Source organism: Ceratotherium simum, chromosome 11 (genome assembly GCF_057802395.1).
Source record: "Ceratotherium simum simum isolate JZ-2026a chromosome 11, ASM5780239v1, whole genome shotgun sequence".
Classification (NCBI taxonomy): domain Eukaryota; kingdom Metazoa; phylum Chordata; class Mammalia; order Perissodactyla; family Rhinocerotidae; genus Ceratotherium; species Ceratotherium simum.
The window spans coordinates 12665735-12687403 of NC_141910.1; the positions used below are offsets into that span (position 1 = coordinate 12665735).

General features: G+C 48.9%; 1 protein-coding gene and 1 pseudogene across 3 annotated transcripts; one reads left to right on the plus strand and one right to left on the minus strand.

The window, feature by feature from the left end:
* Window positions 1-1805: 1805 nt before the first annotated feature.
* On the plus strand, window positions 1806-19248 carry BOLA3 (bolA family member 3). Of its 3 annotated transcripts, none has more exons than XM_087436556.1 (4): window positions 1806-1978; window positions 4455-4578; window positions 6469-6557; window positions 12415-12653. In XM_087436556.1, exons 1-4 carry the CDS (start codon window positions 1853-1855, stop codon window positions 12478-12480), a joined length of 405 nt encoding a protein of 134 aa, XP_087292682.1. In that variant the 5' UTR covers window positions 1806-1852; the 3' UTR covers window positions 12481-12653. The 3 variants fall into 3 exon arrangements, with proteins under 3 accessions (XP_087292682.1, XP_087292681.1, XP_004435572.1); XM_087436555.1 differs by lacking the exons at window positions 1806-1978; window positions 12415-12653 and adding exons at window positions 2108-2216; window positions 18293-19248; XM_004435515.3 differs by lacking the exon at window positions 1806-1978 and adding an exon at window positions 2109-2216.
* A 1535-nt stretch (window positions 19249-20783) lies between these two features.
* On the minus strand, window positions 20784-21452 carry LOC101402116 (formin-binding protein 1 pseudogene; annotated as a pseudogene).
* Window positions 21453-21669: the final 217 nt, after the last annotated feature.

Sequence of the window (21669 nt, forward strand, 5' to 3'; positions counted from 1 at the left end):
GGGCCATCCGTCCCGTAAAAGTTATGCACGAGCTGTGGGCCCTTAGTATACTGTGGGGCAGTCAGAGGTGGCTCCCTGGAGAAGACAAGGCTTGAACTGGCTTAAAATATGAGTAACTGCATAACCATACTTGCAGCATAGTTTGTACGGGGAGGTACAAGCAGTGAAGGGTGGATTTCAGTTGGACAGGTAGGTAGGGGTTAGATCCTATGAAAGAAGATGGGTTTTTGCCTGTAGGTGATGGGGAGTCTGAAGGAATTTAAATAAGCAAATAATGGACAGGTTTTCATTTCAGATGGCTCTGACAGCAGTGTGGAAACTGAGGGTAAGGGGAGGATACTAGGGCAGAGTGACAGTCCAAAATAGCAATAATGTGAGCAATCATTAAATTATAGGGAAGAGGAAAATAGGAGATAAGCAAAGTACTGATTTTTCAAAAAAGGAAGGAAGGAAGAATTCTGCAAATACAAATCAGTGAGTTTAAGTCTCTTAGTTATAAGTGACAAACCCAGCTAAAATGACTTCAGTGCTCATTTGGTTGCTGCTTGTTTCCAGTTGCACAACTGTCAAACATCCATCCCCTCGCAGCCCTGCTTTCTGTGGCTGTTTCGTTTATAAAGTGGCGGTGCCCACATGATTGCAAAGATGGCCACCAGCAGTAGGCTTTCTACCATTTTAGCAGTCTATTTGCAAATGATCATTTCTTTTCCTTAGTTCCAGAAAGTCCCTGGACCACTCTCACTGGTCTGGCTGAGATCGTGTGCCCAACCATAAGCCAATCCCTTTGATTGGTGAGACTTGGGTCATGTGACTACTAGAGCTGGGGATGGTCTCCCTCATCTGAACCCTGTGGTTTGAGTAGCAAAGGGCCTGTCAGTACTACACTGCTGGAAAAAATATTTTGGGCAGTTAATTACATCAGTGAAGAGAAATTAAAAGTTGGCAAATTATCCCTCATCACACCAACCATAATTTTTAAGCAATCAGGCGAAAAATGTGAGAGGGGCTGTTACACTAATCCAAAGAAAAAATTACGAGGGCCAAACATAGGAGTCAATATTGGAATGAATGAGCACATTTTTAGCTGATCACTTTAAAGAACAACTGTAGGTCTGTCCTACCATCCAAGTGCAAGGTTGAATACTGATTGCAGAGGCCAGAATGCAGTAGCAAAAAGAGCTGGTAGGTCCTGCCCGGTATACCAGACCACATGCTGCAAACAAATACAGCTAAGAGAGGGCAAGGGTTTGGCTGGATTTTGGCCTTGACATCTGTCTGAAGTTCCCCAGAGGTAGGGCAGGTTTGCTGACAATCTTACCCATCCCTCATGGTGTCAGCTTCCACTGCATTCTCAGGGTTCCTCGGTCTGTGGCTCCAGCCTACGCCTCTGCTGGGCCGTGGCCTGCAGGTACCTTAAATTCAGGCAAATCCAAAGCTGAGTTTGTCGGCCCGCTTCAGCCCAACCTCCCCCCTCCCATTTCACTGTCCAAGCCAGAAACTTGGGAGTCCCTCGTTCCATTCACCTCCCAGGAGTCTCACTCCACTCTTCCTGTCCCTGCTGTCGCGCCTCTAGGTCAGGCCACAAGTCTCACCAGGACCTTTGCAGTAGCCTCGGAACTTCTGTCCTCTGCTCCGATTTCAGCAGTCCCTGCTCCCCGCAGGAGCCAGACTGATCGTTCTAAAAGGCAAACCTGAAAACGACTTCCCTGCTTAAAATTCTTCCCCGGCCCCCTTCTGGAGGGAGAACTCCCACACTCCTCAGTTTGGAACCACGAGGTTGCCAGTGGTGGGAAGTGGGAATGGAGAAGTTTCACCTAGGGCACGAGGGGCATCGGGATAAGGGAAAGTCAGCATGGAGGGCAGAGACGCTCTGATGTGTTTCAGGCTGAGGAGGAAGGACCTGCTCGTGGAACGAGGCCGGGGAAGGCTGGAGCAGCGCGGCGCGAGCGAGCGCGGAGGACGCGACGCTGAGCTGACGGTGCGGCGGCCTCCGGGGTGGCGCGGCCCCGGGCGCCGACAGGGCCGGGGCTGGGCGGGGCCGGGCGGCTCGCGGCCTCCGGGCGGCAGGGGGCGGCCTCGCCCACGGCTGCGACTCTCGGTCCTGGGCTCCTTGCCTTTCGGGCGACACGGCGACCTGGGGCGGCGGGCCGCGTCGGCCGGGCATGGCGGCGTGGAGCCCGGCCGCGGCAGCGCCTCTGCTCCGCGGGATCCGCGGGGTGAGAGCGGGCGGGGGCCGGGCTGGTCTCCCGGGGCGGGAGCTGCGGAGGGGCCGCGGGGCCGGCTGCTGCCGGGGCTCGAAGAGCGGCTCCCCGAGGGCTCCGCGCGGGGCCTGGGGGCCTCCCCTTCCTTTCTTTCATTCATTCATTGATTCGTCCATTCAGTGGGCCCCGGCAACCGGCTTTCGGAGAAATGTCAGGCCCCGGCGCGCGCTGTGGGGAGCTTCCGAGCCGGGTGGAGGTTGGGGCGAGGGGAACAGACACATGAACAGTCGTAGTACAGCGGGCACGGAAAAGCAACGTTGGTTTTCTTAGCCGCAGCCATAGGAGTCATAGCCCGGAGTCACGGCGTGGGTGCCACGCCGAGGACTGCGGAAGGGTCAGGGCTCTGGAAACGTCCGCCCTGCCTCTATGACCTTGACCCTCCCCAAATCCCACACACCCAGAGTAGAAGCCCAGCAGAGGGCACTCACCACGCGCTCTCCTAATTTTCTCTCCCTCTTTCTGGTTTCATCCTTTGCCTCACTTCATCCACTTTTACTTTCCTCTCACATTCTTCCTTCTCTCCTGCTGGTCTCGGACCTGCCTCCCTTGAGCAGTTCTACTGGTGACTTTCAGCGTGGAGGGTGGGTATCTGGGGATTTTGTCAGTAGATTGCTGGTTTAAAGGCCGCTGCCCACAGATCTGCTGAGATAAAAGGAAGGCTTCTCCCAAGGAATCTGCAGGGCTATCCACCCTCACCCTTTAGTGATGACCACTTCTGCCTGCCTCCTGGTTACCCTCTGCCTTTGTCCCCCAAAGCACTGTCCTCAGAAGAGGCTCCACCCCACCCCCACCCCCACCCCCGAGTCTTACCCAGGCCCACAACATCAAGTTTCTGTCCCTCTACACAGTACTCAGGCAGGCTAAGTTCAGATCTTTCTCCTGACCTGCATTTCAGCTGCCTGCCAGAATCGAGATGTCTTTGCAGGTGCCCAGTAGGCATGCCCTGAATCATTTCTTCCCCTGCTCATTCATTCATTCATCCATCCATCCACCTGCCTTGGGCTCAGCTCTGGAGGGCTGCAGTAACAGGACAGACTCAGTCTTGGCCTTTGAGACTGGTTGGTGAAAGAGCAAGTGTACAAGTCGTTTTAAAGAAGGTGCTCTGAGATTCTGTAACATAAGACCCTGTTTTGGGCCGTCAAGAAAGGCCTGAGGATGGGCAGGACTGAGGGCGAAGGGATGGTACCTTCAGCACCAGCACTCGATGAACAGCTCTAGTGTTCTCCCCTCTCCCTCCAGCCAGGCCCCACACCTGGTGCTGCTCCCTTTGTAATGCCTCCTATCTGGGCATCTTTCCTGACTAGTTTCAAATGGCACTGTTTCCTGCACATAACTTTGGCACCAGGTTACTTTGTCTAATGAAGTCCAAAATCTTTAGCCTGATGTTCAAGGCCTGCCGTGCTCTATTTTCACTCTCCCTTTTCAGCATGTGCTCAACCCAGGCAGGGGGTTGCCCACCTGGTTTTCTGCCCCTTCACCCCTAAGGATTGAGACACATTCCCTTCAGAAGCACTGGCTCCCTATGGTAGCCACTGGGGGAGGAGGGAGTGTTGTGGCTGGGTAAATAATCTAAAAATGTTCCTCCTTCTGGTCATTTAACAGAATTCTGCTTCCTCTCCCCAGTGAGAATTAGTACATGCTGCAAAGGGTAGCTGGCTTATTGAGCAGTAGGTCACAAGGTCATATCCCACTGGAGAGAGTGTGGAATGTTAAGCAGGCCTAAAGGGTGGGTGGCATTTGGCTGCACCAGTGCTGGATCAGGGGCACGCTGGCCTAGCAGGGCATGTCTGAGGCAGACTGCCCTACCTCTCCTGGCTCTGTTACTAACAGATCCAGCCTTGGGCACATTACTTAGTGCCTAAGTTTCCTCACCTGTAAAACTGTCATCATGATAGTGTCTCTCTCACAGCATCATCATGGGGAGTTAAACACCTATTGAATTAGGTTTGGGGCCTTGTCTCTAGAGGCAAAGTAAGTTATTTACACTCCCCTCCCCAAAAAAGTTTATTCTGCATCCTGGGGTGCTTAAATGGACATGACGCTATGCAGCCCCTCTGACTTAGCCCATGGCCAAGCTGGTGAGGGCCGGGGGTGCTGCCTTGCAGGGGAATGGCTGGGGGGTGCACGGTAGCCCAGCCTGGCCTGGGGGCACATCATCTTGCTCTGCCATGACTCTTCTCTGTTCTGTGGCAGCTTCCTCTTCTCCACTGTGCCCAGCGGATGTTTGCCTCACAGACTGAGGGGGAGCTCAAAGTGACCCAAATTCTCAAAGCTAAATTTCCTCGAGCTACTGTGATCAAAGTCACCGACATTTCAGGTGAGGTTTTCTCTCGTCTTTCCCATGGAGTTTGGGAGCATTTTGCCCTCTAAGGGGCAGAGGGCAGGGGGGCTTAGCTGAGGGAACTTGCCTTCAGGGGCTTCTCAACATGTGTGGCTTTTGGACGGATGGAACTCGGCCTCTCCCACCTGAGGGGGTGGAGGTGGGGATGCCGAATCATTGGAGGGAAACTGTGTGTGGGGACTAGGCCCAGCTGGAAGGACTCATCACCAGCCTGGCCCAACTTGGATGAGGTCCCTCTCAGTCACCTCAGTGCTCAGGGCCACAGTCTTTAATTGACTTTAAGAAAGGCCTTACTTTAACTTCCCCACATTCTTCTGACACCCTGGGATGTTAGAGCTGGAGCCAACCCCCAGAGACTTTGTCCTTTTGAGGAAAGTAACTGCCTCGGTTTTCCCACAAGGAGATGAGCCCAAATTGGCCAAAGAACCTGCCCCGCCCCTCACAGGGAGGAGGCAGCAGAACCAGAATCAGAACCAGGACCCAGGGCAGACTGTCCTGAGCCCAGTCACCAGCCCCAGCCAGGCCCTGCCTTTCTTAGATGGCCGCTGGCACCTCAGAAGTTCAGGCTGGCTGTGTGTTAGGAGCAGGAATCAACTTTGGCACCCAGGACAGGGAAGAGAGGGCCTTTATCCAGACACACGTGGAACAGCTGGCCATGGGCAGCAAGATAGGCATTGAACTGAATCTCCCCACACCCAGGTGCAGTCTTTGCCTCTCTGCATTGCTGCGATGGCTCACTGGCTTTTCTGAGAACATAACATTTACAAGGATTGGGAGAAAGTTTAGAAAGTAGTTTTTGTTCTGGAAACTATAGAAAATTAATCGATCTAAAGATCCATTGGAATGATAGGTTGAGTGGGCGCTCTGCGAAGGTCCCAGGGCAATGCTGAGGCCTTGATGACACCAGTCCTGCTCCTGCCCCAGGCCCAGGTAGGGTAGAGCTGGAACTTGACCTTGATTCTTGTTCTGCCCAGAGCTGGACAGAGGGCCTAAAGGGAATCAAGGCCGGGAACTCTGGTTTAACCAAAGCTTGGACACCTAGAGCACATCAGAGAAGCACAGCCAAGCCTATTGTGTAAATTGCAATTCTCATACAGTGGCCTAGTGTTAACAGCACAGGGAACATTTTCTTTCTTGCCTACCTTGTTTCATGCTAGAGCAGCATGTTTTATCATCAGTCATCAGCCAGAGACCAAGCTTGGGCAGGGAGTGGATGGGTCCACACAAGCTCTGCCTCGAGAGCTTCACCAGAAAGCGGTTCCCTCCCTGCGGAAGCCCAGGATGGTCCGCTCAGTGCTGCTTGTAGAGTAAGAGGTGCTGGAGAGAGCCGCTGCAGCTCCATGACCAGCATGTCTGCAGTGTTTATTGTAATGCTGTCTCCCTGTCTCTCTCACACTTCCTCGTTCCTTTTCTTTTGGATATTTACATACGGGTTTCAACCCAAATTTTAGTGTATTTTTGCACTTTTAAAAATACCAATTGCTGGTCCTTTGGAAGGTGGGACACTGAAATTCAGTCCCTCCCACCCTCTTCCATGGCATTTGTTGGCTTAATAAAAGGAAATACAAGGGAAACCTACATCTCCTGGGTTTTCCATGCTTCGTGCCTTATCTCCCCTTCCCCACAAGTAATCATCCTTGGGAGTGCAGCTGCCTTGCAAAAGGAAGAGCACATTTTGGATGTAGGCAGCCTGCTGGAGGCAGATAGGGTCAAATTGTAAGCCATGATCTTTTTCTAACAATCTAGCAACTTTCTGTTGAATAATAATATTCAGACTGTCTTTGGATCGTGTGGTACTTCAAGGACATTCGGGACTGTGGCTGCTGTAACTGAATCATTGAAACTTCCGAATCGTGTTTATTTCAGGAGGCTGTGGGGCAATGTATGAAATCCAAATCGAGTCAGAAGAATTTAAGGAGAAGAGAACTGTCCAGCAGCACAGGATGGTGAATCAGGTCAGTAGGAGCGACTGCGCTCCTTTGCCACTGGTCTCCAGCATCCGAAAGGGCCTGCCGAGTGGGGATGGTATTTTACCATCTAGGAAAGAATAATGCAATACCACAGTCATGCGAACAGGGGTCAGGACCTGAGAAAAATGTAATCTGGGACTATCTGGAATCAAATTGTGGGCAAATGTGAATTTTCTTCAAAATTGAAAACAAGTCAACCAATAGTTATTTTGCATTTCTTTAAATAATTCTACCAATGTTTAGTGTTATTGGTACATAGTGAATAGTGTTTGTAAACATAGGAATACTAAAGATACATGTTTTTGTAGAGTCGAAGATTTTTTTTAGCCTCTCTTTAGGACTTCTTTATGGATAGGTAAATTGAGGCACAACCTGACTGAGAATTGTTCCAGCTGCCCCAGACCCAGTGACAGGACATTAGGAGTCTGAAACATCAGATTTAACCAGAATGAGGCCCAGTTTATTCATTATCCATGCTCATTTTACTTGGAATTTACTCATTTTATTGGAAATTATACCAGCCTTTAACCCTTGGGCCTGCGTCTATAACGTTGCTCCCTTCAGCAGGTGTGTTTGACATCATTCTGGAATGTCTTGCACATTGTGAACTAGTTTAACTTTTGTAAAGCACAGCTCTGGTCATGAGAGTTCCTCTGTGGCCCCTCTGACGTTCAAGTTCAGTCCCAGACTACTATTCCAGGCCTTTCCCCACCCCTCTCCTTATGCACCCTCCCTCTGGCCCCTTCCCATGGGTCTCTCTGTGCATCTGGACTTTTGTCCATATTGGACCTCCTGCCTGGGTTCTCCTCCGCCCCTACTCCACCCAGCTCAAATGCTGCCTCTACCTGCCTGGCAGGGAGTGAATGCCCTCCACCCTCTGACTCCAGCGTTTTCTGCCGTGGGTCCTGGATACTTACGTCCCCGCCATCTGTCCTTTAGCCCTGTCAGCCCTTTGTGGGCTGGTTCCCTTCTGGGTCCATCTTTGGATTCCTCATGGAGCCAGCCCTTCACGTGGAGGTGGGCAGCTACCGCCCTGAGGCATGCTGGTGTGTCAGCCTGGGCGGTTTGGGGTGGAACAGCAACCATGTCACTCCTCCAGAAGCTCTTCCAGCCCCACATGGTCTCAGGAATCGGAGCCAAGGTAGAAGACTAGACAGGGAAGACCTGGCTGGCCCAGATCATCCCCAACCAGTGGGACTTTGGGTTTTGTTCCCAAAACTACTCAGGCCGCCTAGTGCAACTGGACTTCCAGGGGTGCTGTTAATTTGAGCACATCCCCTGGCCTGAAGGCCACAGTTACAAGTGGTAAAAGATGTAGGTTCTGGAGTCCGACTGCCGACATTTCAAATCCAGCCTCTCTACTTTCTAGCTGTGTGACCTGAGCAAGTTAACTCAACCTCCCTGTGCCTCAATTTCCTAGTCTGTTACTGGGGAGAGTGACAGGACTTGCCTCATAGAGCTGTTTTGAGGCTAAGTGACAAAGTACACGTGGAGCACTGAGAGCAGTGCTTGACACAGAGTAGGCCCTCAGGAAATGTCAGCTGCCGTCACCATCGTCATCTACAACACCGGGAGCAACCTGCACCAAGTCCAGAGGGGAGGGCAGCGATTCCCTCGGTTTGGGGGATGTCACCTGCATCCTTGGGGGCTCAGGGTTTCCTCTTGGCCCCCTACAGAGTGTGTACTTCCCCGACACCGTCCTAGCAGGAGAGTCCTGCTCACTTGTCTGTTGTCGCCCTAGAGAGCCAAGCCCATGCAGGTGGTCCGGGTCTGTCTTATGCACTACCACGTCGCCCACACCTAACAAAGGGCCTGGCACCTGAAGGAGCTCAGCCAGTGTTTGTGGAGTCTGTAGAGCGTACGCGGAGCTGGCCTGGGCCTGGTTACTGGCTCACAGAGAAATGAAATGTTCGGTGCCTGACAGGAGTTCCCTTTCAGAGAATTCCTGTCCTGGCGTTGGTGCACTTTAACCTGCAGCAGCTACAGCCCAGTCACCACCGCAGCCACCTTGCCCGGCCGAGCACTGCTTTGGTGGAGGAGGGGACGCAGGTCACAGGCAGGCGCCCACAGCCGCCGGAGCAGGTTGGCAGGGAAGGAAGGGCAATCCCAGCCTGGCCTTCAGCTTGAGCACAGGCCCTCGTCAGCCACAGCAAGCTGTTGGGCTGTCATGCGTGTCTCAGGGCACGATGTGGTCACGGGCACTTCAGGTGATTATGTTTGTGGGTGTTGGCTGGGATAGAGACATGTGGGAGGAGTGAAACAAAACGTCTTTAAGAACAAGCCTGTCCAGGGGCCGGCCCCGTGGCATAGCAGTTAAGTGCGTGCGCTCCGCTGCTGGCGGCCTGGGTTCAGATCCGGGGCGCGCACCAACACGCCGCTTGTCCGGCCGTGCTGTGGCCGCGTTCCATATAAAGTGGAGGAGGATGGGCACAGACAGTCTTCCTCAGCAAAAGGAGGAGGATTGGCATGGATGTTAGCTCAGGGCTGATCTTCCTCACAAAAAAAAAGAACAAGTCTGTCGGCCTGTAGGGGTCTGAGCTGGACCTGGAGTTGGCTGTATGTCTTTCAAAGGTGTGGGAATCAAGGCTCTGACAGGCATTCCCGTAGGAGGAGGCAGAGCTGGAAGGGGAGTAGAGGAGAAGGTATCCCCAGCCCCATGGTTGCCGAGTAAGTGGTTTCTTCCAGAGTGAGTGACAGCGGGGGGCGAGGTGCCTGGTGGTCCTGGGCCGGGGTGAAACTTTCCTCCTTGATCTTGTTGAATCACCCTAGTGATCAAGACTGTCAGGCCCAAAAGGCCCTGAAAAGGCCCCCTGGCCCATCTGATGCTGGAAACTGCTTCTCATGAGACAGTCCCTGCCTGATTCCCCCGGGACGGGGCGCCCTGCCTTCACAGCTCACACCTGCTCTACCCTCAGGAGTGAACTCACCGTTCCTCTGGGACCCTGCCGACTTGTGGCTCGGCCTCTCCCAGCTCCCATGGTTCAGCAGCCTTCTTTTCTGAAAGAGTCCCTGGCATTTGCTTTGGGCCAGGCCCCAGGGATGCCAGGATGACAGGTGTTCTTCTTCTCCCAGGACCCCTTCCCCCACCCATCCTATTCCCATCCTGGGGGGCAGCTATAGGGAGGAGAGTGAGCCTCAGTTCCCTTTTTTGTGTTGGACAGAGCTGGTTCCATCTTGGCTCTTGGCTTCCCAGTGGGATCTGAGCTTCAGTTTCCTCGTTGGCAAAGATCACCCGAGGGACTGACCACATGAGTCCAGCCTCGTGCCGGCACAGGGAAGGCATTTGCTACATAGCAGTTGCCCTCTCCCCTTCTCTGACCTCTTTCCTGTCTGCTGCCCATCACCCTCCCCTAAGGGTGCCTCTGCCCGTGTCTCCCCTGCTGAGAGCCCTTCAGTGGGCCCCCCCCACAGAGTCCAGTCCTACCTGGGATTTCCGATCCTCTGTGAGGTCTGCCTCCATCTTCCCCTACATATGCCTGACTCAAGACCAGGCTTTTCCTGGTAAATCGCGGCAGATTCCCAACTTTCCCTCACCGTGCTCTCCTGGGCCCAGTGCCCTGTCCCTCTCTGCCCGTTACACTCCCGGCTTTCCAGCTCCTGGGCTGCCTCCTCCATGAACAGCCAGTGCACATAAACGCTCCCTCCTGTGCACACCCACAGCAGTCCCGAGCTGGCTTGTATTCCTGCAGCGCCCATCACTCTCTGCGCTGAGTCCATTTTTTGTGGACTTGTGTTACTCTCCTACCTCTCTCATCATTTTCCCATGCCTTTTTCATCTGTGTCCCCAGCGCCCAGCATAATGCTGTGGGCATAGCAGGTGCCGAAAAATGTTTGCCCAAGCTACACCTTATAAACTGTGGGACTATGGCCAAGCCACTTCCCTACCAAGCCTTAGTTTCCTCAACTATAAAGTGACCTAGGTGATGCCTAAGGCCCTCTGTAGCTGTAAGATACAGTGACGTGTGTTGAGGAGTCCTCAGAGGGCTGCAAGAGAGCTGGGAGAAGGCATTGGGAAGGGTAAGTGTGCAGGGCATGAGGGGTCAGGGCCTCTCACTGTGAAGGTGTGGCTGGGGCCTCACCTAGCTATGGAGGCTTTACGGAGGGGAGGCTGGTTGTGGCCCAGGGACAGCCTCTAGGGAGCATTCCAGACCTGCAGGAAGCAGAGAGCATGTGGCCCAGGGGGCTGTGCACCCTTCCCCCAGCAATGACATGAGGCCTTTTCCAGAGGCGTTTCTGCTTGTCTGCAGAGTTGAGGGGGCTTGTCTGTGAATATGGAGATGGTAGGGCAGCTCATTGGCTCCCAACACACAGCAGCTCTGGCATCAGGGCTGGACAGGAAACTGAGGGAACCCAGGAGTGGCCAGGACATCAGGATACCTGGGTTCAGGTCCTGATTCTGCTCCTTGCTTGCTGACTTCAGACAAGGGATAAGCTCTGTTTCTGTTTTATCGAATAAGGAGATAGGACGAGATTGTTCCTAAGGATCTTTCTGACTCTGTAAACCTGACTGCATGTGTTAGGATTCTTTTTGTTGTAAGTGACAGAGACCAAGCTAAAACTAGCATCAGCAAACAAAGGGCCCATGTAATGAAATTATCTGGTTTCTGGCAGATTTAGATTCAAGGTCTTAAACAAATTCATCTGCTTGCTGTCTTTCATATTCTCTCTCTCTGAGCTTTCGGCTTCTTTCTGTGTGTTGGCTTCATTTTCTCCTACTGGAGATGGGCTTTCTCTTTTGGTGGGGATCATGGCCCCCAACCACCTCTTAACTGCCAGTATTCCAGTAGTGACCCAAGAGACAAGGCTCCACACTGAAAAATTCCAGAGGAGATTCTGATTGGCCCAGTTTGGGTCACATGCCACCCCTGGACCAATCAGGCTAGGGCAGGGGCACATAGCTACCTCAATACCAGGCCAGTTGGTAGTCCCTCTAGAAGTGTGCGATTAAAGTGGAAAGCTGTTCCCCGGGAGAAGGGAGATTGCTGGACAGGCTGGAGAAGAAACGTGCACCCCACTATGATGGCCAGGCTCAGGCCTCAAATAAAAGGACTTGGACACCTCCTCAGCACTGATGATAAACTCCAGTGGGCCCAGCCTCCGTCAGGTCCTGCAGCTGTTCTCCCGGCACTGCAGGGAAGTAATCAATATCGATTGGACTGTGGCTCGTTCAGATTTGTGCCCTGACACTGTTTGTAGCCTTAAACAAGTCTCATAATTACTTTATGGCTTTACTTCCTGATCTAAAGTAAAATTGGGAATTTGTGCTAATTGGTGTGGTTTTAAAGAACAATTATTCATTGCTCAAAATAACAAAACACAGGAAACAGCCTAAAACTTCATCGTTGGGGAACAGGCTGAAAAGTTATGATACATCCATATAATGGAAAACTATGCTGATGCCAACAAGAACGAGGGCGCTCTTCATGCCTGATGTGGAAAGCTCTCGGATGGTGAAGGGGAAAAGCAAAGTGTAGAACAATGTGGTTGAAATGCTAACATTGGTGTTTTAAAAATGCATATTAGCTTGAATATGCATTTTTAAATCCTTGCAAAGACACACAAGAAACTAACCACAGTTCTCTATTGGGAGGTGAAGGTGGAAACTGAGGGATGGAGGACAGGTATGGGAGGGAGATGTCACTGTATGCCTTTTGATTTTTGAGCCAGGTTAGATACTGATTCAAAAAAATAAAAAATTGTTTTCCAAAAACATGAAAAATTGCTTAAAGAAAGCATGTGCAAAGCCTCCTACAGATACAGACTGTATAAAAATACTCTCATTGAGACGTATGTAATCAATGTCAAATACAAAATAAGTGATGATGCTCTTTTACTTGCTTAGGCACTAAAAGAAGAAATCAAAGGAATGCACGGATTGCGGATATTTACCTCCGTCCCCAAACACTGACCACGCCCTGGCTGCATAGATGCTGCTGCTTAAAACCTTGGATGAACTTGACCATTCTTTCCTAGGCGTTTGCCAAAAAAGTTATCTATTTTGTTCGTAGACATTTCCATATTATAATTATAGAAGAATATGTTATCTATTTAGATGTTAATTAAAGGCAACAGACAGCTGAAGCTTTTACAGAGTCGTTAATCATGCTTCTAGTTCCTTTGTTTCAGAAGCAATGTCCTTTTGTCCAGAGTGGTCTCATCTTTGGACAGTTCTGTCCTGCTGCAACAGAGGCAGAATGGAGTGCCAGCTACTTTTGTCCTGTCAAGTGACTTTCTTGTTTCTCCTCCCTGAAACTGCTCAGGCCCCTGAATCTTACCAAAAAGAAAAGATCCTTTAGTTTTACTGTTTCCTAAGTTTACCACTCTCTTTCTCTTCCCCTCCACAAGAAAGATCTTGGATGCTCAGTTTCTGACTCCCTGGAGTGGACTCTAAGGATTTGGGGCTGCCTGGATCAGGATCTTTTTCCTATGTTTGAAGAGTCCTCCCCTACCCTTTGCATCTTGGTGGGAGGTGGGCTCCACCTCACCCGTCAGAAGCTGAAAAGGCTTGCTTTCCTAGCTCCCTTGCAAATAACGGACAAGCCAATCTAGACTCAGCCAGACAGGTCTGCCCTGCACTTTGAATTGGGAGCAAGTGACGCCAAGAAGCAGGGGCAGTGGTGCATCCATTCTGGCAGCAGTGGCAGCAGTGTCCAGTGTTCTGGGTAGTGGCGGTGGCAGAGTTGGTGTTACAAGCTGCTGTCTCTGGAGTCCATGGCAGTGGTCCCAGTGTCTGGGTCTGCAGGGTAATTTGCTCTGGCTCAGAGCTTCCTGTTCCTGCCCATTTTCAGAAGCTGGTTCACCAGTGTTCCCCAAAATTCTGTCATTGCCTTCATATCCTTTCACAAAATTCTTCTCTGCTCACATCAGCCTGGTCAGTGTCTGTTGCTTGCAACCCAGAGCCCTGCTGGGTTCACCTGCCCACCCCTCACAGTGGCTCCTGCCCTCCTGCCCCCACTCCCTCCTGGACAGCTTTCTGAGAGATCCACTGCTGCTCTCAGTCCTCGGCATCCCAGTCACTGGTGATGGCAGCTTGACCATCCACTCTTTCCTCAAACTCCTCCTTTGTCTTGCATGTAACTGACCACCAGGGAAATCAGTGGTCACTGTCGGTTCTGAAGGCCCCTCCTACCTCCCTAGGAAATAAGAGTATGTAGGTAAAACAACCTTGGGCCCTAGAGTTTTGGAGCAGCACAAGTTTTACATACTCTGTTCACATACTGTGTCCCCATTTTTTGGTTTAAAAATATTCTCTATCTCTACGGTGGGGGGCAGGGCTTGGTGTCCTGCCAGGGCAGAACTGCCTTTTACGTGGAATAGAGTCACTCAATTGTGTCAGAGCTGAGAAGACAGGATAAAACAAACTCCTGAGGGCCTGAGACACCTCTGAAAGAGCTAGACACCCCGAGAGGCCAGCTTTTAGGTGATGTAGTGAGAAAACACCTAAGACTAGAGTCCCGGAAGCCAGAAGAAGGCAGTGGTCAGTGAGAACAGAGAGACCACAGAATTAGATGCATGTTGATTACTTGTGTGGAGCCTAATTTCGTTCTCTTGAGGGTGAACTGAACATAGTGATCTGCGTCTAAAGGACAGAATAAGGTGGAAGTGACAATGTGCAGCCTCAGAACTAGGTCATAGAAGGCACTGTGGCCTCCTCCTTGCTCTCTCTTGGATTCCTCTCTCTAGGGAAGGTAGCCACCATGTTGTGAGGACACTCAAGCAGCCTGTGGAGAGGCCCATGGGAGGAACTGAGGCTTCTTACCAGCAGGCAATGAAACAGGCCTGCCAAATGCCAGCAGAGAACTGAGCCTTCTGCCAAGCCAAGAGCCATGTGGGTGAGCCATCTTGGAAGTGGATCCTTCCAAGTCACAGTCACAGTCAAGCCTTCAGAAAACTGTAGCCCCAGCTGATGTTTTGACTGCAACCTAAGCCAGAACTACTCAGCTAAGCTACTCCCCAATTCCTGACCAAGAGAAACTGTGAGATAATAAAGGTTTGTTGCTTTAAGCCACTAGGTTTTGGGGTAAATTTTTATGTAGCAATAGATAACTGATCACTTGAGCATTACTGGGAAGACACTGGGGCATTTCACAGATTGAAGGAAGCATTGAAGAGCCAAACTGCGGAAGAGATGGGTATAGCTAAATGTCACCAACGCCACCAGGTCTTCTCTGCATCTCCTGTCTGCCTCTCTCTGCAAATCAGCTTTATTATCTCTCACTCTGGATTGGTTTCCACCATAGAGCAGTGATTATACTGCCAGCAGCTCTTAATTTTTATATCTTAATGTCCAGGCCATGAGAAGGGCAGACTTTCCTTCCAAGTTCCAGTTCAAAGAATGCCAGGGAAGGCCTCTCATCAACCCCTCTTAAATCAGGAGCCACCCTGGACTAGGTGATCAGGAGTCATGTACGCCGCAGCCTCTCTCTGGACTCCGGTTTGGAGTGGAGGGAGGAACAGTTGCGAAAAGCAGTAGGGGTTCTTTTCTCCAAAGAAGAGGCTGGGACAAAACAGCTGTTCTCCACTGGAGGAAAAGGTGATGTGGCAGGCCTCCTAGGAGTCTGGGGTCACCAGAGAAAAGCAGACTCTTCCCTCTGCTCCACCCCACAGGACTCTTCAGGCCCAGTGAAATGTGTCAATCCTCCCACTTCCACGTGTCTGCTCCCAAATCTGGCAACAAGAACATTTTAAAGTAGCTCACACAAACACCCTGCCCCCTGCCCCGCAGCAGCTCTTCCCCCAATTAAACGGAACGTTGGGAGAGGAGTCATAGGGTTTCTTTTTAGGTGGTTAAAAAAGAAGACGAAATGGTTTAATCTTAGAGTGGCCAGAGTATAATATTGCGTCTGATACAGCCACTCCTAGCTTTTTGATTAAGTGCTACTTGTGGAAACTGCTGAATTAAGATGACACATTTTCTGAGCCAAGTGTCCTTTTAAGAATAGTGTAGAGTTTTCCAGGGGAAAATCCAAGGCGTCCTGATGTCGGCACTTGCTGACTGGGCAGGTCAATCTAAAGGACACTGCCTGGTCCACAGCCCTCCGTGGCCCATTTTGTTCCATAGGTTCTGTAGTGCCCCTCTTCCCCTGACTGGACCCGTCAACTAGCAGTCATGGGACAAGCTGGCCTGCAACGTGGGAGGGAATCTGGGGCCACAAATCCCCACCCAGACAGTCGCAGTGGCAAGAAGTCACCGGATCCAATTCACTTTCTTGGGAATCAAAACTGGAAAGGATGAGTAAATGACCCCAGGACAGCTCATGGCTGGTGGAAAGCTCTGGGCAAACATTCTGGGCATTCAAACCAGGAAATACGGAGGGAATTGATCAAGGAGAAGCAGAAGTTGAAACAAGCGCCTGGAGATGTCATGATGGACATTGGCAAGTCTGAGATTAAGAGGAAGCTGATACTATAATAAGAGAGAGTGATTCTCAATCTGGCTGCAAATTAGAACTAGCTGGGGTATTTAAAAATGCCTATACGTGGGTCCCTCCCAGGTCTGAGGCCGGCTAGTGAGCAGTGGAGAGTGGACATATGGGAGACCAGGTAGTTGAGTTACAGGTAGGCTGGAAGTGAACCTCCTGGACTCCTTAGAGCCCCAGGAATCAGGACCCCCCCTCCACCTAGTCCTCCTAACCTGCTCCACACCTCTGGGAGGCCTGCCCTGCCCACTGCTTCTCTCCAGGCCAGCCCACCCCCTCTTCCCTCCAGGGAGCTGCTGCCTGTCGGTTTGCCTGCTCACCTCTATCCCATACCCATCTTGGGGAGCTGCCCCCACGCCCCTAATTCCACAGGGTAAACGGCCGGCAGGAGAGCGCCAATGCAACCAGAGCCAGGCACAGGCCCCCGATCTGACCTGGGTGAATCCAGCCTGCAGGATCCAAGGGTAACTGAACCAGGCCTCTACCAGCTGCAACCATTTCCCCGGGAGCACCCGGAGCAGAGCCCGCCCACCCCACGCCCCCCAAGCCCCCACCCCGGGTCCGCACAGCCTTGAGCCCTGCTTCCAGCCACCGCCCACCGCAATCCTACCCTGCGCTTCCTCCAGACGACTCTAAGACATCGCCATAAATCAGAAACCCTTGGCTTGAGTAGGCAGAGTTGGCCTTCTTAGTGCAGCCTAAAGAACCCCAAGCCACACTGCGCGAATCTTACAAGTCTCTACCGGGACCCGCTGGAGGGCGTCTCAACTCCTTGCCCACCAAGCCGACTTTTGACATCTTTTGTATTTGCATTTGCTCTGATAATGCTGGTAGAATTAATTCTCTCGCTCGGCACCTCATTCCAGGGAATTGATCTCATTTCTTAGGTTGTAATAAGATACCCTGTCACTGCGAATTTAAAAGAACATTTATGCAGGGCCGGCCTGGTAGTGCAAGCGGTTAAGAACGCCTGCTCTGCTGTGGCAGCCCAGGGTTCGCAGGTTCCGATCCTGGGCGCGCACCAACGCACTGCTTGTTAGGCCATGCTGTGGCAGACGTCCCATATAAAGTGGAGGAAGATGGGCATGGATGTTAGCTCAGGGCCAGTCTTCCTCAGCAAAAAGAGAAGGGTTGGCAGATGTTAGCTCAGAGCCGATCTTCCTCAAAAAAAAAAAAGACCATTTATGCACTTTAATTTTTTTTGAGATAAATGTTTATTAGAGAGGCAGATAAGAGGGTACAGCTAAAAGATGGCAGACAAACAGATTGTTTTCTTTTAGAATTGGAATAAAAAGAAACAATCATGCTGACCTTTATTCAAACACAATTTATTCAGAACCCAAGGGCCTATAATGGTCTCATGTGTAGCATCCAGCGGGCCACCAAACCATGAGTGTAAGAGCCTTGGCCTCCCCAGCAGTTATACAAACAAAAAGGCCATCTGGGAGCAGAATAACCAGTTAAACAAACGGATAAAAGTGTAAAAAGTTAAAACAACTGAAGTTCAAGTAATCACTTTAGCTTTTTTTAAAAAATGTTTTAAAAAGTTTTTATAACTATTTTTATAACAGTTTTATAACAGTTTAAGATTTACAGAAATATTGAGAAGATGGTACAGAGTTTCCCTTCTACCCCACACCCAGTATCCCCTATTTTAACAGCTTACACAAGAATGGTACATTTGTTACAATTATTGAACCAATACTGATACATTATTACACATTAAAGCCCACAGTTTATTCAGATTCCCTTAATTTTTCCCTAATGTCTTCCCCAGGTACCCCCTCCAAGACACCACGATACATTTAATTGTCGTGTCTCCTTAGGCTCCTCTTGGTCATCACAGTTTCTCAGAATTTCCTCGTTTTTGATGACCCTTTAGTTTTTAGATAGCAGTACATACAAATATTTTCCGTGGGGGAATTATAGATGTGTTTGACAGAAAGCAATTTGAAAAACAAAAACAAACCACAAAAGAAGTCACAATCCAGGTGACCAATTGAAAGTTACTCTAGTCTAAACATTTTGGCAAATTAATCGCATCTTAGACATGGCACCAAAAAAGCGCACCGGCATTATTAAGAATAAAACCACTGCCTTGAGTGATGGACATCAGGAAGTAGCTGCTTCCCCCAAACAGGATGGGTTTAAAGGAGGACATTGTCTGCGGAGAGGTTGGTGGAATAAACAAGGTCGGGGGGAGGGGCTTGTACACTCACGTTATTAACCTGGAAGTGTCTCTCTAAAATAAGGTGGAAAACTTTATACACAAGCTGAAATTTTCCTTCTTTTCTTTAACAGAGACCTGCTGGAAGAAAACAAAGACTGCGTTGGGTGGAAATGGAAATTCCTGATGCTTTGGAAATTATTTCAGTACTGTTTCTAACCCTTCAGGCATTGACTAGAGGAACCGAAACTACAAAATGTCTTGTACTGTTTAGTCAATGTCCTGTCTTCATCTGTTCTCAGTGCTGAGGCATACAACTTAAAATAATGATCATAAATACATGCACACACCCACCCCCTTGCTTTATACAAACCAGTTGAGCTATTTTTTGAACCAAATTTGCACAACTCTAAAGAAAAAAAAACTTCAAAGAACAGGATGTTTTTCAAGGCAGGCTTTTTAGAAGCTAAGGGTGACTTGCCCTATTTGGCTTTTTCAGGGTTTCCTTTGCTTTCTCCAGTAGTTAACAGTTTGGCATGGAGCTCATCATCTGATTTGGAAGGTCAGATTTTAATATCTGCAGTCTCCCATTCGTTTGGTTAAATGCCTAGAGCTGGTAATCTGCTGGTGCTGAAGTGGGGGGAGGTATTCATGGCTCATTAAAACAAATCCTCATGGTTTAAGGGTCAGCTGATTTTCTACAATACTTAAAAAGGAGAACTGAAACAATTCCCCTGAAGAAGTCTGGATCAAGATAAGCAGCTTTACCAATATTGTGTCAGTAAAGGCATAATAATTCAAAAGAAATTTTAATTATAAAATTTTAAAAATTATGTAGTGGTAAGTCAGACTGTCATTAAATAAAGTCCACTCCATTTCACTTCAGTAGCCCTTGTAAAATATAAACTAACACACTGCTGGAACCTTGAAACACGGGCCATCCAGAGCAACGAGTGTGAGTCCCTCCTGCCATTTTCTGATCCTCTGATTTGAGCTTAAGAAATGAGCCTGTAATGTAGAGGCAAGAAGCTAACTTTCCTGTCTAAAAGTAGGAAGGATATGAATAAATATTTTTCTTTTTTCTTCCTTCCTTCCTTCCTTCCTCTTTCTTTTCTTTCTTTTTTTTTTTTGGTGAGGAAGATTGGCCCTGAGCTAACATCTGTGCCAATCCTTCTCTATTTTGTATGTGGGACACTGCCACAGCATGGCTTGATGAGCAGTGTGTAGGTCTGCGCCCGGCATCTGAAACTGAACCCCAGGCCGCTAAAGTGGAACATGTGAACATAACCACTACCCTGCTCGCCCATGAATAAATATTTTTCAAAGGAAAAAAAAAAGAATGTCTCAACCTGACGCCTTCCTTCTGACCCATTTATAGCTGGTTCTCTGTGGTCTCTGGGTAGATCTCCTTCCTGAGAAGGATTAAATACTGGATTTGGTAGCTGTCTATGCATGTGACCAGTTTCACTATCCATTCTCCTCCGTCACTGCCAATTTAAGAATGCAAATCCTATGTGGCCAGATTTTTAAAGATGGTGAGAAAATTTAATTTTATTCTGGCTAAAGTTAATCATATTATTTTGTAAAGTGAGCCTATACATTCATCACTTTTAAAAAATTCCAGTAAACTCCAAATTGGGGTTTTAAAGATGCCAGTGATTTAAAAAATCTACCATTTGTAAAGCACTATGCTGAGTTCTGTCTGTGTGTGAATGTAGTTAGTGCCACACTGCATTGTGGTTACAGGCCAGCCCAGGGGAGTGTGGGCTGAATACAGCTCCTCTTGGCACAAAACCTCCAAATGAAACAGAACCAAGGTGGCTGAGAAGTAGACCTGCACTGTTTGCCTACAGGCATGTCTGTACAGCACAAAAACATCTGATCTCCTGGGTCAGTTTGGTGGAGAGAAGACTAATTGATGTCATACGTAAAAATCAACAGATTAATTGACCAGATTTTCCAGATTTCCAGATTTCAATTGATTATTTAGGATTAAATAGACATGATAGAATAATCATGATGAAGTAACCACAATCTTAACCCTATTGAAGGAAAAATACAAATGTTTAGTACCAGTATTTTTACTTCTTTACTCAAGAAGGGTGAGATTTTATTTTGTCCATGATTTCCTCTAAGTGAATAATGGTAAAATTTAACAAATTAGCCTAGTTCAATTTATTAAGTTATAAAATGTAACATTCTAGTATACTTTAATTTATGGCAGGCACTGTATATAAATAAGAGAGTGGAAGTCTTCTGCATGCCCATGATGCTATCCTTTTTGATTCACAAGTAATGGTTAGAAGGTAGAATCCAACTTTTTTGTCATTTGTAGATGTTGCCAAAAGAAGAAATGTGTATCAGATTTCAAATGACACAGTGGTAAATTGACAGTTGGCAGCTTTCAATGTAAAAGTTCATCTTAGCAAGAGAAACTTGACTAGAGTCAAAACTAGCCAAGGAAAATTCAGGCATATGATGCCTACGAGTCCACTGTGTGACTATGTGAAAATATACACTGTGCTGCTCTCCATCCACCCAGTCTTTCCAAGAACTGCCTGTAACAGCCCCAGCTGTGGGGAGAAACAAGTCCAGTTCTTTTTTAAAAAAGTTTTTAAAGTGATATTAAATATACACCTTAGGACCTGTGGCATTTTTGTCCAAATAGACTTTCACAGATGAAGTAGAAATGTAACCCTTTTCATCCTCATTTCTCCAAATGCAGAATCACCTTCATTTCCCCCTATAACATACAATGTTTCTGCTTCAACTACTGAAATGATTCTTTTATTTTGACTTTCAAATATGTAGAGAGCTATACAAGTCCCTATGGTGGGAGGGGGTTCTTTGTTACCAAATTCATCATTAAAATCCGTGGCCAGAACCTTCCCCTCGCTCTTCTGACTTTGCTCTTTTGGTAACTGGCATCTCTCTTCTCCCCGTCTTGTGCACAGTGATTGGGGTTTTGGGCGTCTGCACATTCTACTCTGTTTTCAGGCCTGTTCGCTTGGTGCTGGGAGCCTGCCTTCAATCTCAGCCAGCCAGATTTAAAATTTCTGGGCCTCTAGTCACAGTTTTTCTATATTTTTGTCTGACTTTTGTTATTTTGTGACCCAAACTGGCTATGTCTCCGGTTTGAGGATTCTTTAGATAGTCATTCTTTATCTTTGTTATGTCGTCTCTTTGATCCACCTCCATTTGGACTTCTTTATTTAATTCATTGACTTTCTTTTATAGCTTTTTCCTACTTTGTTGAGGTAGAAGATTGCTGAAATTCTCTGGTGTTGCACTCATTACACTTTAGCCTTTTGAAGCAGTGAATTTTGGGTTTGAAGATCATCAACTCTTTCCAGCAATGAGCTCCCTTTTCTGTTGGGAAGATTTATTTATGTTTATGAGCAGCCATAACTTTCCTTTGGATTTGCTATCAGATTTGACCTCTGGTTTACCTTCTCTGGAATTTGAAAGACTATTATCAGACACAGTACATTTCATTGGCTGAGTGTCATCC

Coding starts and splice junctions, on each gene's coding strand:
- BOLA3 (XM_087436555.1), top strand. CDS start 2,163: ATGGCGGCGTGGAGCCCGGCCGCGGCAGCGCCTCTGCTCCGCGGGATC. Junction 4,579..6,468: donor CAAAGTCACCGACATTTCAG/GTGAGGTTTTCT, acceptor TGTTTATTTCAG/GAGGCTGTGGGGCAATGTAT. Junction 6,558..18,292: donor AGCACAGGATGGTGAATCAG/GTCAGTAGGAGC, acceptor TTTCTTTAACAG/AGACCTGCTGGAAGAAAACA.